General features: G+C 42.7%; 1 protein-coding gene across 2 annotated transcripts in view; it reads left to right on the forward strand.

Annotated features, from left to right (window-relative positions):
* The first annotated feature begins 7699 nt into the window (after positions 1 to 7699).
* Positions 7700 to 19070, forward strand: part of LOC107394017 (netrin receptor UNC5C) — a 312247-nt gene continuing 300876 nt past the window's right edge. For both annotated transcript variants that reach the window (XM_054731499.2, XM_054731500.2), the window contains exon 1: positions 7700 to 8041. In XM_054731499.2, coding sequence (XP_054587474.2) covers positions 7921 to 8041 — 121 coding nt within the window. In that variant the 5' untranslated portion in view covers positions 7700 to 7920. The remainder of the gene's footprint in view (positions 8042 to 19070) is intronic.

Raw genomic sequence — 19070 nt, forward strand, 5'->3', positions numbered from 1 at the left:
GGCTGTGTCTCAATTCAGGGTCTGCATTCTTCATCGGCCGGTTACGTCACAGCGCCGCGACTAGGCCTGTCCCAATTCAAAGACTCCTTCAAATGCGGTCGACGAATCCAGCCTTCTTGTCGCCTGTGTGAAGGATGGGTTCAGTGTATCCTTCAGTGGTTTACATTTCCCAAGATGCCTTGCGGGCCGGACGGCAGAACTTTTAAAAACAATGGCGGACAGTGAAGCGGGAGCTGTCGGAGAGGTTTGCGCATATAAATGTCAGTATAAACTTGAAAACTGTTAGGTTAAGGACTTTTTGTGATACATGAACGTTATTTTAGTTTGGAATGTTACAGTAAAAGTGCTTGTATTGCGGTCTCGGCTCGTATGTTCGGCCGCTCGGTGTCGTACTTCACCCGCTAAGTTTTCCCCCTGATTTTAATAGGAGTTTGTATTTTAGGGACAAAAGAGAAAACCACGGACTTTATTAAGCTTAGGGCAAAGATGGACCACATGTTCACTGGAGCAAAGTATTCGGCGGCTGTGGCATGGAGGTACAATAACACCTCATATTTTAAAAACTGTCGTTTGAGTTTATTTTTTTCTGCGAAAACATGAAAGGAATAACTCGTTGTCCTCTTTTCTCTATCTTTTCTCTTCCTGTTGTTTGTCTTACATGTTTGTTAAGACTATTCTGGAGAAAATGGGCATCCAGGGGAAGGTGACAGCAATGACCAGCTTCTGGAGCTGATCAGGGAGGACTTGAGGCTGCAGAGGGAAGCAGAGCAGCAGAGGGCACAGGAGAGAAGGGAGAATGTTGACAAGCTTTTTACTTTGCTAGAAAAAATGGTTACGAAAGATTAAACGTGTACATATGAAAGAAATATCTAAATAAAATCAGCTCTGTATTGAACTCTTGAATTTTATTTTTGTTTACAAACGTGAATTGTTTAATATTACAGGGTATCTGCTGGGTCTTGAAAAGTCTTAAAAGGTGGTAAATCGGTTTTGGTCAAATTAAGACCCTTAGAAAGTATTAAAAACATCTTTGCTCAGGCTCAGCTTGTCGAAAGTATTTTCTCTGAATTAGCTCTCCAACGGTCGAAATGAATAAAACGCTAAATAAAACTTCGAGCTCCATCGTTTGAGGTTCCCTCTCCCTTCTTCTCAGCGGTTCCACGGTTGCTAGGTGACGGAACGTTCGCCGAGGGAGTGGCGGGAATTCATGAAGGCGAGGCCTGTCCAAATTCACAGCCGTTAACATCCGGTCTACTCGGCCGACGGAGGACCCAGCCCTCGTCGGCCGAGTAGGCTGGGTCCTTCGAAGGATGCAGAGCCTGAATTGAGACACAGCGCATAACTTCAAGTTTGTCATAAACATGGCGACTGAAGCGGAGTTTGCTGTGGCTCCTTCCTCTGTTCTAAATGACTTGAATCTCTTTAAAACCACAACAAGTAGAAGCACTGAAAGCTTTTCTTCTGAAAAGAAAGATGTTTGCGCTGTCGCCAGACTACAGCTAAAACACTACAGATTCGCATGGTACAGTCTGCATTTTAGTCTTTTTTCTGATTGGTTATTTTTGAGCTGGCTAGTCCCGCCCCTCGTGTGCCTCTCTGCCTGTGAGTAGCCAGACTAGTTCTCTGTGCAGAATGAGAGAATGAGTCTAGGGTAGCTTAACATCAAGATCGAAAACATTTTTTCTGTCTTCGTTGCAAAGAAATCCAAACAAACTCCATGGTGAATCCACCAGGAAGTCACCGCACAAGGCAAACAAAAGAGGATAAATCTGTTATAAATGGCAACATTTGTTTAAAAGAACAGACATTTCAGTAAATGACACTGAAACTGAGACTGATGTAAAAAAATAAGTTTGATTCTTTAAATCAGTGCTGATTGGTCAAGATACCCTCATGTTTTTCACCAGCTGTGTTCTTTGTCCGCTCATTATCGTCCCATTTTTTTATGCTTTGGGTTACAGAAGGGACCAATGAGAGATTAGTTCCTTTTCTGCCTACTTTATGGCTTTCTGGGTAGCAATGATAAATGTGAATATAGGAAGGTTGTATAGTCTTTGATTATTCTGACTTTTAAAGAGAGAGACAGAAAGAACCAGGGTAACACGTTCCCACAGAAAATAAAGCCTGAAGCAAACAAAGTTCTTGCACACACATGCACAACTAATTATCCTTCTCCTTTAGCAGCAGGGATGGAGTTATTCAAGCTAATCTATACCTACCGATATTTATTAAAGATTTCAACTAATTTTCCATTATTTTACATTTTTAGTTAGATTAAACATGAAACTGTCGTACTTTTTTTTTTGAAAGCAAGAAGGATTTGGGGGCATCTTTATTTTATTTTTCTCAATTTAAACAGATATTTTAACGCAGAGCTGAAAAAGTTACTTTTCAATAAATGTTATGCTCTCCAGAGGCTGCGGTTTCTGTGTAAACTGGTATTTGTTGAAAATAATTCCCACTTTTGATGATCTGTTTGTAAAATTTGTTCAAAATAAGAATAGGCAAAAAGATAAAGCCCCTTCTATAGTTTATGGGACTTGGAGGCCGTTACAACGTTTTATCTGAGGGTCTTCAGATCCTGTTTGATAGCAAAGAGAACAGAGGCTCTGATGTTAGAGATTTAAATCAAACAGGTCCCACCTGTCAACATCAATGAAGCTTCTAATCATTAACACAGACACCTTTCTGCATGTCTGGAATGTAATTTATAACCCTGGTGTACTTAGTACAGATGACTGATGAAGAGGATGATGATGATGCTGATGATTGCGGTTGTGACAGTGGTGATGATGATGATCGTGGTGGTGGTGACGATGATGATGATCATGATGATGATGGCGGTGGTGATGATGATGATTGTGGTGGTGGTGACGATGATGATGATGATGATGATGATTGCGGTTGTGACAGTGGTGATGATGATGATTGTGGTGGTGGTGATGATGATGATGATGATGATGATGATGGCGGTGGTGATGGTGATGATGATGATTGTGGTGGTGGTGACGATGATGATGATGATGATGATTGCGGTTGTGACAGTGGTGATGATGATGATTGTGGTGGTGGTGACGATGATGATGATCATGATGATGATGATGATGATGATGATGATGATGGCGGTGGTGATGGTGATGATGATGGTGGTGGTGGTGGTGGTGGTGAAGATGAAGATGGAGGTGGTGGTGGTGAAGATGATGATGATGGTGAGGGTGATGATGATGATGATGATGGTGGTGGTGGTGATGGTGAAGATGGTGGTGGTGGTGATGATGATGACGATGGTGGTGGTGATAGTGGTGAAGATGATGATGATGATGATGATGGTGGTGGTGGTAGTGGTAGTGGTGAAGATGATTATGTTGGTTGTGGTGGTGGTGATGATGATGGTGGTGGTGGTGGTGGTGATGGTGATGATGATGATGGTGGTGGTGAAAATGAAGATGGAGGTGGTGGTGGTGAAGATGATGATGATGGTGAGGGTGATGATAATGATGATGGGGATGGTGGTGGGGGTGGTGATGATGATGATGGTGGTGGTGGTGGTGATGGTGAAGATGGTGGTGGTGGTGATGATGATGATGGTGGTGGTGATAGTGGTGAAGATGAAGATGATGGTGGTGGTGGTGGTGGTGAAGATGATTATAGTGGTAGTGGTGGTGAAGATGATGATGGTGGTGGTGATGATGATGATGATGATGATGATGACGGCATTGGTGGTGATGATGATGAAGATGATGATGATGATGGTGGTAGTGGTGGTGATGATAGTGGTGAAGATGGTGATGGTGGTGAAGATGATGATGATGATGTGGTGGTGGTGATGATGATGATGGCAGTGATAGTGATTATAATGGTGATGGTGATGATGATAGTGATGATGATGGTGAAGGTGATGATAATGATGGAGGTGATAGTGATAATAATGGTGACGGTGATGATGACGATGATAATGGTGGCGATGGATGTGATGATGATGGTGGTGATGATGATGGCGGTGATGATGATGGTGGTGGTGATGATGATGATGATACTGATGATGATGATGATGATGATGATGATTGTGATGGTGATAGTTATAACAATGGTGATGACGGCGATGAAGATGATGGTGGTGATGGTGGTGGTGATGATGATAGTGATGATGATGATGATGATGATGATGATAATGGTGGTGGTGATGATGATGATGATGATGATGATGGCTATGATAGTGATGAGGATGGCGGTGGTGGTGATAATTATGGTGATTGTGATGACGATTGTGATGGTGGTGGTGTTGATGGTGATAGTTATGACGATGGCGATGGTGGTGATGATGACGATGGTGGTGATGGTGACGATGATGATGATGATGATGATGGCGGTGATGATGGTGGTGGTTGTGGTGTTTATGATGATGATGATGAAGATGGTGGTGGTGGTGGTGGTGATGGTGCTAATGATGATGGTGGTGGTGAAAGTGGTGGTGGTGTTGACGATGATGGTGGTGGTCATAATGGTGAAGATGATGGTGGTGGTGGTGGTGATGATGTTGATGATGATGGTGGTTTTGGTGGTGATGACGATGGTGGTGATGGTGACGATGATGATGATGATGGCGGTGATGATGGTGGTGGTTGTGGTGTTTATGATGATGATGATGATGAAGATGGTGGTGGTGGTGGTGATGGTGCTAATGATGATGGTGGTGGTGATGATGATGGTGGTGGTGACGTTGGTGATGGTGATGATGATGATGATGATGGTGGTGGTCATAATGGTGAAGATGATGGTGGTGGTGGTGGTGGTGATGATGATGATGTTGATGATGATGGTGGTTTTGGTGGTGATGATGATGATAAGGATGATGATGATGGTGATGGTGGTTATAACAGTAGTGGTGATGATGATGGTGACAGTGGTGGTGGTGGTGATGATGATGATGGTGATGGTGATGGTGATGATGGTGATGATGATGGTGACAGTGGTGGTGGTGGTGGTGGTGATGATGATGATGATGATGGTGATGATGATGGTGACAGTGGTGGTGGTGGTGGTGGTGGTGATGATGATGATGATGATGATGATGATGATAAGGATGATGGTGATGGTGGTGGTGACAGTAGTGGTGATGATGATGGTGACAGTGATGATGATGATGATGATGATGGTGGTTACATGAAAAAAGTTTCTCCATAAAATAATTTTCCCCTTTAAAAAACAGTCTGCACACCTCACTTTAGTCAAATATTGTGACATTTGCAATAGGTCAGGGTACAATATACTGATGGATGGATGGACAAATGGAGCTAATTTAGCAACATATAAAACTACTTCATGTTAAGTTGTTGACGATCAACACTAAGTTCCTGTGTTTTGCTGCAACCCTGAACCGTGAAAATCCTATTGCCACTGACTATAACTTGTGTAAGTGCTGATCTATATCCAAGTGTGCCATATGTTTCTAGTGAACCTTATTGCTTTCCCATTCCCAATAAAGTGGCAGAATAAAAAGGCTTTTACAGGTCCCTTTGGGTAGCAGCTACTTCCAGTGGTAGTCACTGAGCTGCAGGGCTGCTGCCATGACAAATGGCACCAAGCACATATTTTACTATTGCCATTTACAATGCATGATCCAAGCTGTGCTGCTCAAATGACTGTTCAGGAATGTTGTCGAGAGTTATGGAAGTTGCAGGAGCTCTTGTGTGTTCGTGCTTGTGTATTTTGCTCGCACACACACACACCACTGTAATATATTGAAATTGTTAAGTCAGTCATTTGGGTGTTTTTCATATGCACCAGTTAATTGGAATTTTGTGGAAACAATAATCAGGAATAAAATGTATTCTGGGCTTCTGCCAAAATGATGTGTGAAAATATAGAGCAACACCATTGTGACAAAGTATTTCCCCCTCACAAATAACTTGTGTTTGCTTTTTAAAAGAGCATCAGGTCAAATCTCACTATCAGACAACAACAACCTGAGTAAATACAAAATGCTGTTTTCATTTAGTAAGAGGATAAAGCTTTCTAAACCAAAATAAAAGCATTTTCTATGATTAATGACATATTTTGAAAAGCTGGATTTATTCTCAATCCCCGGGGCTTATTGCTGACAGATCTTTGGCTGCATAGTAATGCACTACACAGTTATAACTTTAATAGTTTATTAATGCTTAACAATGCACTAAGTAACATTTAACGTTAAAGTCCCCACCCTCGACTACCACCCTTCACACACTGCACCCGACCCTTTTGGCCCCTCCCATGAGTGGTGAGCCCATGGGAAGGGAGACCCACGTGTCTTCTTCGGGCTGTGCCCGGCCAGGCTCCATGGGCGAAAGCCTGGCCACCAGGCGCTCGCCAACGTGCCCCACCTCCAGGCCTGGCTCCAGAGGGGGGTCCCGGTGACCCACCCAGTGATGCGGGCGTTTTACCGGTCTGTCGTGGTGAAGAGAGAGCTGAGTCAGAAGGCGAAGCTCTCGATTTACCGGTCGATCTACGTTCCTGCCCTCACCTATGGTCATGAGCTTTGGGTAGTGACTGAAAGAACGAGATCGCGGATACAAGCGGCCGAAATGAGTTTTCTCCAAAGAGTGGCTGGGCTCTCCCTTAGAGATAGGGTGAGAAGCTCGGTCATCCGGGAGGGGCTCGGAGTAGACTCGCTGCTCCTCCACATTGAGAGGAGCCAGTTGAGGTGGCTCGGGCATCTGGTCAGGATGCCTCCCTGGTGAGGTTTTCCGGGCACGTCCAACCGGGAGGAGACCTAAAGGTAGACACAGGACACGGTGGAGGGTCTACGTCTCTCACCTGGCTAGGGAATGCCTTGGGATTTCCCCAGAGGAGCTGGCCCAATGGCTGGGGAGAGGGAAGTCTGGGCCTCTCGCCTTAGGCTGCCCCCGCGACCTGACTCCGGATAGGCGGATGAAAATGGATGGATGGATAAATTATTGATAAAGAAAATTATCATTTTTAAAATGTATCTGTCTATTTGAAAGGGTTTAGTGACCCCCCACCCCCAAAATAAAAAAAATACAACTTTTTAAACAGGCAGCACTGTGTAGATTCAGACAAGCTGTAAATGAGTGACAGCTGGTTGCCAGATCTAAACTGATGGGGTTAAAACGGTGCAAGCATGCAGGCTCCACTCACTTTTACTATCTAAAAAATCAAAATGCAGACATTTTATCCTTTACCAGATCTTCTGTCTGCAGGAAGCTAAACTCCACGCGTGAGATTTCACATCAGGGTGTCTTCGTCTGCAGCTCCAACCCGCGCGGCCGTGAGTCAGTGAGCCTTCGGGGAAATCACAGTTCAAACTGCGCGAGCTTACAATACGAGTGAGAATTCAAACGTAAAAACAAGATTCAGAATTTATTTTTTCTTAAATCTGCAAGAACTTGGAGAGAGAGAGAGCAGGTCGAGGGGAGGAAATCCGCACCATCCATAACGCAACGAGCCATAAACATTCCCTAAGACGCGCGACGAGTGGAATGTTTGCGTTTATTTCTTGTTTTGTTTGTGAATTGATAAAGACGGACTGGTTAGTAAGACAGGATCTGTCGATATAAAGAAACTTAAAGACTCTCGTTCGGTAGCCAGAGGGCGGTGACATCTCTCTCTCTCTCTCTCTCAGCGTAAACGGAGCGGAGCGGAGAGGAGAGCGCACGAAACGGAGATCCAGAGCAGTGGCGAGGCAGCAGCGCCGCGGACAGTGACGGGACCTGGCTCTTAATCCCACCACCTCTTCTATTGCAGTTTTACCAGCGCTTAGTGACACGGGCGCATCCCAGGAAGTAGAGGCGTTCCCACCCACGCCGCGAGGTTTTTATTTACTCTTCATCATTAGAGCTTGTGCTGGAGGGGGGGTTCTTATTTCCCCCTGCCGTGGACGGAGGAGTTGTGTGCGTTCATGTGCATTCCGCCTCGCCTATCATGGGTAAAAGTGGACTGAGAAGTGGAGTAGCGCTCGGAGCTTCCAGCTTGGGGAGAATGTGCGCCACGCCGGGGATCCTGCTGCTGCTCTTGGTGCTGGCGCACCCGGGAGTCGCTCAAGGTAAGGCGGCAGGAGCGCGCGCCCGGCTCCAAAACGCTCTGATCACACATCTAGCGCTGGAAAAAGTGTCAGATATTCTAATGTGTTGCAGAGGTTATTTGCTTGCATGTAGACTGAGAGGCAGACGCATCTCCTGCGGAAGGAAGCACTTATTTTTTATTTGAAGAGAGTTGATGAGTAGGTGGATTGTGGTCAGCATCTTCGGGCGTTAGAACCAGACTGCACATGCTTAAAGTGGCGGTTGGAGCTATTAAAAAAACATAAGTTGGATAAATATGAACATTTATTCTTAGGATTTAAGTTCAAGTATGAAAAGTTGAATTTGTATTATACTGTGAGAAGAAATGGTGGTAAACATGTTTGATCCATTTCCTTTTATAATTCACAAATAATATGTAACAGCTCTGCACAAACCAAAAATCCAACAAACAATAATTCCAGGCCATGCTCTGCTTGATTGGAAAACTGATCCAAACCTTTTATAGGCAATTACAGATCTCACAACAAAAGCACCAGAGGCTACAGCAGAATGGGAAAAAAATCATCATTTAGAGGGTTATAACCTAAAGTCACAGCTGATTAGATGATTTGATTAGATGATAGCTCTATAGGATTGGGTGGGGAAATGATTACAGCTGTGTGTCCACTCTGTGCCCCAAGTGAAGCATAACGGGGATATTGAAGTGATATTTCACCCAGCGAGGCTGTTTGTGGTGATACAGCAGGCTAGAGAGCGGAGGAAGCATAAACTTTCTACTATTTAAGCATTTTATTCTTCCCTGTGTAGCTGGGAAATTACCTTACTTAATGAAACGCTGTTAAAAAATGCATCTTTGTGCTTTACACTCTGCCTCACCTTATCACTGCTCCTTAATGCTCTAGAAAGAATTCTGGGTCAAACCATTTTTGTTGAAACAAGCTGCTTAAAATCTCCATTTATGAAAGTTTGACCTTAAAAAGCTGCTGTTTTATTTGATCTGCTTCTACTTAATAAGTAATATTCTCACCGACACCCTGCTAATGTAAAACACACACAGCCATTTGGCCCCCTCTATACAACCAGGATGTTTTATATAAATTAGTATTGACATGACAAATTGGCCAAGGCCTTAAATGCTGAATTTGGGAAGTAATTGGACATGAAGCTGCTGCTACCTTTCTCTTGTTGCCTTGGGGAGCAGCATTTCAGCAACTACCTCCGATATTCATTATAACTGCTTTTTTATTAGCTTACTGGTAAATCGATAAACTGCAAATTAGGGACACAATTTGAGCAGAGCTCCCGTTCACCACTGATAAATGGCATCCTGGCACAGATATGCAACTTAATTCGACTTCTTTGGAAGAAATCAGATAATTGGGACTCTCGCTGCGTTGTCTTCCCAGACCCCTGAAAAATGCAGCCCTTCTTTCATTCTGCTATCGTTTTTCAAGGTTTAGATTTCCTCCCCCCCGCTTTCATTTGGCTTGCCCATTATGTTTGTGTCTGTTGTTTTCTCTCTTCTAACAGCTCGCCTTGTGTCTCTGAAGTTGTGAGCAAAGGAAAAGTCACTCGTTAGCTGTTCACACGTGTCACTTTTCTGTCGCCGAGTTGGGTTTTTGTGCAGAAAGCTGGTCCGCCAGACGAGTGGAATTCAGTTCCCAAACCCAGAGATTGAGAAACACAAATATTTGCTCTGGCCAGATTACTGCGCTGTTTGTTGAGGTGCATGCATCATCAAGTGGCTTATTGGCGGGTTGCTGCCTCCAGTTTTTACTCCACTGTGAAATATGTGGTTTGGCCACTTTAATAGCAGAGCTTGTTTCCAGGATCATAGCTAATGATGCTCAGGATGCTGGTGTTTGTGGACATGATGCTGTGCTTTGGATTATAGTCTAATGAGGGGACCCTCAAACAGTAAATCTACATTTTTTCCCACTTTAAATGTATATTGAGTGCACTTAAGCTACTCAGTAAGCTCAATCAGTCATTTCACCCCACGTCAGCTCTCCTTAATGCTTTAAGTGATGTAATTAGGCCAGGCCATGTCTTTATCATAACTTTGCATCTCGACTGGAATTGGCCTTTTATAGTTGGACGTACTTGTTGAAATTGCACATGCAGTTCCACTCAAGTCAACTTAAAGTGCATACGTGCTTTCTAACCAAGGCCCGATAAAGCTCTTAAATGTTCATGAACTCTTTTGTGCTTGACGTAATGAAAGAGTGCACTTCTATCTTTCATTGGCGTGTTTCTCTTAGGGCTGTTTGATTGTGGAAACAGATTTAAATGACAAATATTGAGGTCAATGTTGAAATTTTGATTATTTTCAAGCAGAGGTGTGGACTCAAGTCACATGACTTGGACTTGAGTCAGACTCGAGTCATTATTTTTAATGACTTCTGACTTGACTTGATAAAATCTATAAAGAGTTATGACATGACTCGGACTTGAACGCCAATGACTTGCGACTTGAATCGACTTGCATCTGTTGACTTGATGATGACTTGAGCATATTTGGTATTTTAGCACAAAAGTGGCACGACATGGGCAAAAATCATAAATCGTTGTTCGTTCTGGGTTTGATTTACTGCTAAATGCAGCAGCCCTTTGTTTAGAATCAGTTCCAGTCACACTTTCTGCTTGTTTGAGCAAATAAATGAAGCTTTAAGAAGCTTTAATTTTGGAATTTATTTATTGGACAGATGACTTGATTATGACTTGAAATTTCAAAATTAAGGACTTGGACTTGACTTGGACTTCCACATCATTGACTTTGGACTCGACTTGGACTTGGTTGTCTTTGACTTGGACTTGACTGGAGACTTGACTGGAAAGACTTGTGACTTGCAATGCAGTGACTTGGTCACACCTCTGTTTACAAGATTCACATTTTAAAGACCAGGTTCACTTGCTGTTTTTAACACGTTTGCAGTGTTCTCTATTATGGATGATTGCCTTGTGAGTTGATCCCTGTGGGGAAAAAAAGCTCTGGCGCTGCTGTTTCAGAAACTAGAAGTGAATCAGAGAGGGGAGCAGAAGACGGCAGGATTTGGGGCTTTATTTCTTGATTTTTTGACATCCCACCTTGGATTAGTTAACAGCAACGTGACTCTACCACTGACTGCTTTGCAACGCTGATGTTTTATCTCAACAAATACCACAAGTCTGAAGGAGTCCTGCCATATGGTGGAGTTGCTACTGCTAACAATTAGCTTCTTCTAGCTAAGATGTGGTCTGCTGTCTCCTGGACACTACAGGTGCAGAGTAATTGGTTTCAGTTGTAATATTTGTTCATTATTTTTATAACTTTATTTTCTTTCTCTCTTATTGGTTTTATTTGTTAGTTAAATATTTTACTCAACATTTTTTTATTGCACAGTTCAAACAAACTTTGTTTTTCTTTTATATTAAACCAACAGCAGCCTTCCCCCATTGCAAGCCAAAATGGGTGAATCCATGAATGCTGATATTCAGTGTGAAGTAGAATTGACTAACTATGTTAAACATAAGTTCCTACATGATTAAATTTGTTACATAAATAAAACTTGAACTGCACTAAAAGTAAAGAGTCGATAGGGAAACCCAGGTTTCCAAGTAGGAAGCCGGTGCACATAAAAATTGTTTTTAGAGTAGCTGAAAATACTGGGATCCACCGCTGTGTTTTGCCCTTGATCTGCCATTTTTACTACTGCTGTTTTATTGCAAAGTTTTTATTTGTGTGGCATGTCGTGCATTGAATTCTTCTTCTTCAATGTAACATTTTCCCAGTTAAAGGGGCAGATCTGTCTATTTGAAGTGTGGTAGACATCTGTCAGTCTGGTGAATCAGGAGGAAATCTTGATAGAGAGGTAGAGCTAAAGTCACTGTTACTTATATTTTCTGACATCTAAAACAGCTCAGACGTCAAAAACAAAGTATTGGTTCAAGCATGTGTTATACCGTATTTACAGCGTGTCCCTTTGGCTTTAGACTTGTATTTGCTTTGCTGTTGTTCTCACACATTCACAGTGGCTTGGCATAACTTTTGCAAAATGTAAGATAATAAATGCTTTTCTAATGATTTTTTCTGTTTATCTGTTCATTTTTAAAATAAAAAGTGAACTTTAGGTGTAAAGGGATCTACAATAACAGGAAACCCTTTTTAAAAATGTTACGGAGGCACCCCTGTTCGCTGTTTTCCTCAGGCAGCTTTATTTTTTCAATGCAAAAATGAAGGGTTAAAATATATGATGTAGTAAAAGACAAAAATAATTAAATAAATACATGGACACAGTTCCCATTTGATTTAACATCTAATGTAAAAAAAAATAGTCAAACACTAATTTCCATCTCTGTTATTAAACTGCATAAACGTGACTTAAAATGAATCTTCACAAAATAAATTAGTGGCCTTTACAGTTCAGCTGGATGTGAAGTGTGGTGGCTTCGTAGCGAAAAGTGGATCTTTGGAGGCTTTTTGTTTGCTCATGAACTTGGCAGATCGGGGATTGTCTCATGGAGCTCCTGCGGAGTGTGTGTTTGTGTGTGAACTTGGCACCATGGCTGTGCTCCAACAGAGCTTGTGCTGTGTCTGTTGCAGTGCTTTGTATGTATACGCACACACTCAGCGTGATGATGCTGCCAGAGCTCCCATGCTGTCCCCCATTATGCTCTTATCCTGTCCCACGGTGCAGCACTTCCATCCAGGCTTTGGTGCTTGTATGGGGACAGTTGGGAATTATTGGAACCAAGTTAGACAATTTGATTGGTCTTGCTGCTCCGGTCGGCAGAGTGCAATTGGTGGAGCTGGTTTATGCTGGACGGTGTTTCTCAATCAGAGGTAGACGGGGATGCAAGATCTCTCTGGGTGGTTTGTGCAAGCTTTGATCACTCCACTAGGACTTGACAAGCTGACTGTGCACACACACACACACACACACACACACACACACACACACACACACACACACACACACACACACACACACACACACACACACACACACACACACACACGTATAAAGCAAGATATTTCTGCAGTGAAACAATGCTACATTTTGTTCTGTGTTGTGTGTGTGTGTGTGTGTGTGTGTGTGTGTGTGTGTGTGTGTGTGTGTGTGTGTGTGTGTGCTCAGTGCGTGCATTTGTGTGTGTTTGCTCGGACAGGCGTTCACAGGGGTGTGTGAAAGGAAGTCTTTGACTGTGTCAGGGCTTCTTTTTTCTAAAGGACCCTCCTGCTGCTAGCAGCAGCCTAGAGATGGCAGATTTCCCTCACCCCCATGCCCTTTTTTAAAAGAATAAATATATTTTTCTTGCTTATTCATCCGTGCATTTCATAGACTCTCACTTAAGATGTGACCAGTGATGAGACGCCTTTTCACCCACTTTTTGCTTTTCTCTATCTCTGTTTATCCAACTCTGTCTTCCTTTAGCTGCTGAATGGATTTCGCTGTCCCCTTTTTGCTCCATGACTGTAGCCTTGTTCGGTCATTGGCTGGGTACAGTTTGACCGAAAACCTTTGACCCAGCCACCTACTGCTGCTTTCTCTAAATTTGACTCAAACATATAGCAATTACATTTAGACCTATTTCAAAACCTCGAGAGTGAATTTGTGATGCTTTTACAGCAGTAGAAAATGTTGCACGCATGTTTTCTTTTGGAGGAGGTTGCAAAAAAGCTCGGTTTTCAAAAGGCTGCGTCTGCAAACTTCACTCAATCCGCCAATTACTATCATCCTCGGCGAGGGAAAGCCCAGGATCCAAAGCAAGAATGCATGCATGTCTGGGAGCAGGTTTGTTTTTCTGGATCAACAGCTAGAAACAAGAAAGCAAAGAGACAGTTAAACACCGAAACCAACTCCCAGCCTCTCCTGCTGCTGGGTGTAATACCTTCTAGAGTTTCATGTAAAGATCTGGAATTATGAATTTTTTATGGCGCGTGAAACCAAAGACCTCATTTGGTGCTTTCATTTCCAGCCTTTTTGTTTGAGTTTAGCTGCGTGCATCTCTGTGTGTTCGCAGGGGGGTCGGAGACACTGAGAACACAACATTTGTTCCCAATCAATGGCCTGCTATACAGTTCCCACTGGTCCCTTGCTGTCCTGTTGTGAAAAAAAAATATGAGCCCATTTTAGTATTTTTATCTTCACCGTTAGGGTTACGATGTTACACCAAAGGATAAATGCACTCGGAGATGCTGTGAGACATGCTAATAAACTGGTTCTGAGGTTATAAACATTATTAAAATACTACATTACTGAATACATTATGTTTTTAATTTACTGCAGTGCACACAGAAACATAAAAACAGGAATTAATTTAAACAAAAACTGCCTTAATCTCATTTTGCTACAAGCTGGAAACGATTTATATTTCCACCATCGACTCTTAGGGAAACACGGGGGACGATTAGCACACGTGGCTAAATGTGGCACATTTATATGATGACTGAATTCATTCTTGTGTTTTTGCATTTAAAGAGCAAGTTCACTAAGACATTTTTTTTACTTGTTCTTTTTTAAATGCAGTCATCCACCATGAGTTTCACATAAAAGCTAAATGTGAAAATATTCTATTTGCTGCATTAGTAGCTGATAGAAAATAGACAGGGAGACTCTAGAGCCCCCTTCAGACAGGCCATGAAAAACGGAAATGTTCCGGACTCTGTCCGTAAGACCTTTGTGTCTGAATACAAACATCCGGATAACGTGTTCCGGAATTTATCCGGACGAAGCCCCTAGTAACAGGTCCGGACTTGTTACGGACAGGGTGGCTGCTTCAGACTGGTGAGGTAAAGTTCCGGACAAGGGGGAGGGGGAGGAGGAGGGGACCGGGGGACGCTGTGCGCAGCCCGCTGCTGTAGCATGCGGCGAACCACGGCAGCTCGCCTCCTACGGTACCGCCTAGACGCGCGACGGAGCGCTTCACACCGCTTCAGTGATTCTTTTAACCATTGAGCTTCATCATCCAGGTCTCTTATGCGTCTTCGTGTGCGCAGAATTATGCTTAAGCGCCTCGTAACTTTTATCTTGAGAGGTGCTATAGAAACGATATTTTCTTCTTCTTCTTCTTAACATAAGTCCGATCCCCCCCCCCCCCCCCCCCCCCACCGCCATCAGACATCTGGAACTTTTCCCTGCTGTGTGAACGCAGCCGAAACGACAAGTTCCGATACAAAAGTGGTGTGTCTGAAAACAGTTCCGGTTAAAAACCAGATTGAATTGTCTGCAAATGTTCCAGAATGTCTGTCTGAAAAGGGCTTAGGATTCGAAAAGCCAGTCAGATCAACATCACTTTGTAAATTAGCGTTCATGGACTTACCCAGGCTTGTAACCGGGAAAGGCTGTTGTTGTTGTTTTAGCATCCAGGAGAGAGCAGAGCACGCCCCGGCTAGTAGAAGCTAACCATTAGCATTAGCAACTCCACAACAAGTCAGAACTCCTTCAGGCGTGTGTTATTTGTGGAGATAAAACATCAACGTTCCAGAGTGAATGGAGCAGAAGAGTTGTGTTGCTTTTAGCCAATCAGAGGGTCGATGTTTTGATATCATGAGAAATAAAAGTTAAGACACAAAAAACCTGCTGTTTTCTGATTTTATCTAATCTTGCAGATTTTACTTCCTGAAACAGGAGCGCGAGAGCTTAGTTTCCACAGAGATCAACTCACAAGGCATTCATTTATACTAGAGTCCACTGCAAATGTTTTTATAGCACAAGTGAAAGTGCTGTAAAGATGGGTTAGGGTTAGGTTAGATGTCAACTCTTAAATAATATATAAACGCATGTCTTCCATCATTTGTAAACATTGAACTTGCCGATTTTCCTTCTTGCTGTCCATTTTCCTCATTAATTCTCCTTTAGCCAGTTTTTCTCTGTCCTGCTGTCCTCTCCCCTCATCTGTGTTTTCTGGAATTTTCAATAAGCTCATTTTAAAAGACAACATCCTTTTTTTATTCCTGTTTTTATGTGTATCCTTGTTTCTTTGTCTTCTCAAATATGCACCAGAATAGCGGACATGTTGTCGTGCTTCAGCACTGGGCTTTGTTATTGTGAGCATGGTCGGTCACTGAAACTCAGTCAGTCAGAAGGAGTTCAACACCACACACACACACACACGCACGCACGCACGCACGCACGCACACGCACACGCACACACACACACACACACACGCACGCCCGGTGTAGATAGATGTAAAGAAAAGAGAGGAAGGAGTGAGACAGGTAGAGAAATGGAGCTCCGTACTGTGCCAGCTGCTCTCCATTGACATCTCACCCTGTATCTTTGTTTCAAGGCCTAGCCTCTGTCCTCGGCCGGGTGCTTAGGCATTTCATGGTCTATATATTCCTTTTATTTGGTGCCATAAAACCTGCCGTAAATAGCTCACGTTGGTTTATTTGCTTCAAAAACAACAAGCAGCGAGTCGCACATATCTGAGGCGTGATTAGAAGAACCTCCCCATCCCCTTGTGTGGAAACAACAACTTCTGCCACTTCAGCTTAATCCCCACTCCCCTCTTGTGTGTCTTTGACACTTTCTTTGGACCAGAGCCAAAGCTGCCGTCTGCTGTGTCTCCAGATTCTTTTTTTGTCCCTCTCTCGCGGCGCTCAGTCTCAGACTGCAAATATGAGACAATCGTATTCTTTTAACCCTTTAAGACCTGCCATAGAACAAGTTCGCCAGAACTTATATTAACATTTTTATATGCTGTGGTGCCATTTTTTGGAGTATTTCAACTTTCTATACATCAATACAACCCTTACATTCTCAATTTTAATTATACAATGCAAAATGTTCATAGCAACAAAATATTTGACTAAAAAATGCAATTATCTATACAGAAATTGAAAATCGTTTTTTGTTTTTCCACATATTTTTCATTATACAGACATCCCACAGCTTTATCCCTCAAAATTGTCAATGGAAAAAGGTTTCACACGATCCTTTCCAACTACAACAAATTTATTTCAAGTGGTAAAATAGTTTCTGAGATACACTCATTTACATAAACTGTAACAAAAACGAAAAGATAAATAATAATAATAATCTGCAGGAGTCTAAAATAATAATGTTGCATTATATTTGTAGCAAATTTTTCAGTAGTATATAGTTTTCCTTTTCTCTCACTAATAATAATAACAATAATAAAGAATATTGCAAGAATATATAGGAAAGAGAAAGTGAAACCTAAACATCCTCCGGCGCTGTAATGGCGGCAACTGCTTCGAGGAGGGAAGATGTACCGTTGGGCGGGTCCGTGAGTCATCCAGACGTCCGTAGTGGGTGTGTGAGTGTGTCGGGAGTTTGTAGTGGGTGTGTGATGTGTGCAGGATGTGTTTGTCTAAATGTATTATTGCGAAAAAGCACAAGAAAAAAGCTGAAAGACTCGGACTACAAAGAACTACAATTCGCAGGAAAATGACACCAAAGCATGTGATAATCATGTGACAGTTCCCGTTGACAACGTGATGGTGTTTATTGTAGCGTGTGAAGCCCTGTGAGCTGCAGATCAGAACGACACAGCGTCTGTGTCCGAATGAAAACGCTTTTCTTATTTGCAAATTTTGTTCAGTTTTTGCAAACTCACTGGCGGAAATACGCAGCGCTCTGGGACGTGTTCAGTGTGTGAGATTTAGGTGTAACTCCTCCGGTTTAATATGCAAAAAAACTTTTGTTCTACCTTATTTAGTTTCAGTTCTACAAGCATTTGAACTCAGATATGCAAATGGGAGCGCCGACACTCCCGCCGGTCTTAAAGGGTTAACATTAGAATCTCAGACTACGCCAAACTAAAACAGATTTAGCACAGTTCTAACTCTTAAAACACAAAAGTACACAAACACGGAAAGCTTTGATTTGGGCACACGTTGACTTTTCTGAAAGCAGCATTCCTTGAGGGCAGACACACGACCGACAGATGGGCGTTTTGGCGTGGCGGCTTGTTTGTGTTTTGGGGGCAAGAGAGTCTTATTTGTGTCACCATGAATATGTAATTAAGCTGCTATTGACAAAAGACAACGTGGCGGGTGTGTGTGCACGAGACTCGGGTCCTTTTCTGATTCACATGGAAGCTCGTTACAAACGTTGTACCATTTTCAGAGGAACGGAGGAACACCAGGTTCGGGAAGGGAGGGACGCGTTTAGACGGAGAACAGAAGAGTTAGAGAGAAGGATTAAAGCCAAAAGGGTTTTTCTTAACTTCCTTTCTGAAAAGAGAGAGAATTTGACGTTCACTCTCCTTTTTTTGATATTAAACAAAGCCTTGCTGTAAAAGCCCACTGAACCCCTGGTTGATAATGGGGAGAGGAGGAAGAGGAGGAGGGAGAAAGCAAGCTGAGTAGTGTTGGGAAGCTGCTTGAAGGATTAGACTAACTCTTCTTCATACCTTTCTCCACTCGTTCTTTCTAAATTTGTTAAACTTTTCTGCTCCTCTTCCTTTGTTCTCCTTCATTCGTCTCCCAGTTATTTTTTATTTTTCCATGTATTTCTACAACATCCATCCAACCCATCTTCCCGTAGACTCGAACAGTAACTTTTTTATTTTTTCCTTTTGGCCCAAACTGTCTGGTTAATCCGGCGAACCTTCGGAGGGGGAAATATGCAAAAACCTGAAACCGTCGTTAGTATTCTCTAATCACCGCTGTAACTTTTTATCTCCTTGGCTTACGGCTGTGTTTTGCACGTGTTCTCGTTCATGCACATGGGAGTTATTGGTGCTGTGAAAGAGTACATTGTATTTCTCTAGGGTGCCATGAAAAAGGGACTTTAGAGCATTTTCCTGATTTAGACATGATGTAATTTACTGTACTGTTTCTCTGTGTTGTCTTTCGTGTTTTCTTGCCTCCGTGTGGATGTTACGCCCCAGAAAAACGTGAACAAAAGCTAACTCGTCTATTGATTTTGTGTGATTGGTGCAAAGGTATGCACATATAAACATCCTATGCAATCTGTTGTGCTGGAAGTGACCTGGTTCTCCTAAAATGTTGTAATAAACCCGGTAGATTTTACTCTGGGTGACAAGATTACGTGTAAGCAGTTTACTTTGATTCATTTCAACAGCGTATTCTAAGT

This window comes from Nothobranchius furzeri, chromosome 17, assembly GCF_043380555.1.
Source record: "Nothobranchius furzeri strain GRZ-AD chromosome 17, NfurGRZ-RIMD1, whole genome shotgun sequence".
Taxonomy (NCBI): domain Eukaryota; kingdom Metazoa; phylum Chordata; class Actinopteri; order Cyprinodontiformes; family Nothobranchiidae; genus Nothobranchius; species Nothobranchius furzeri.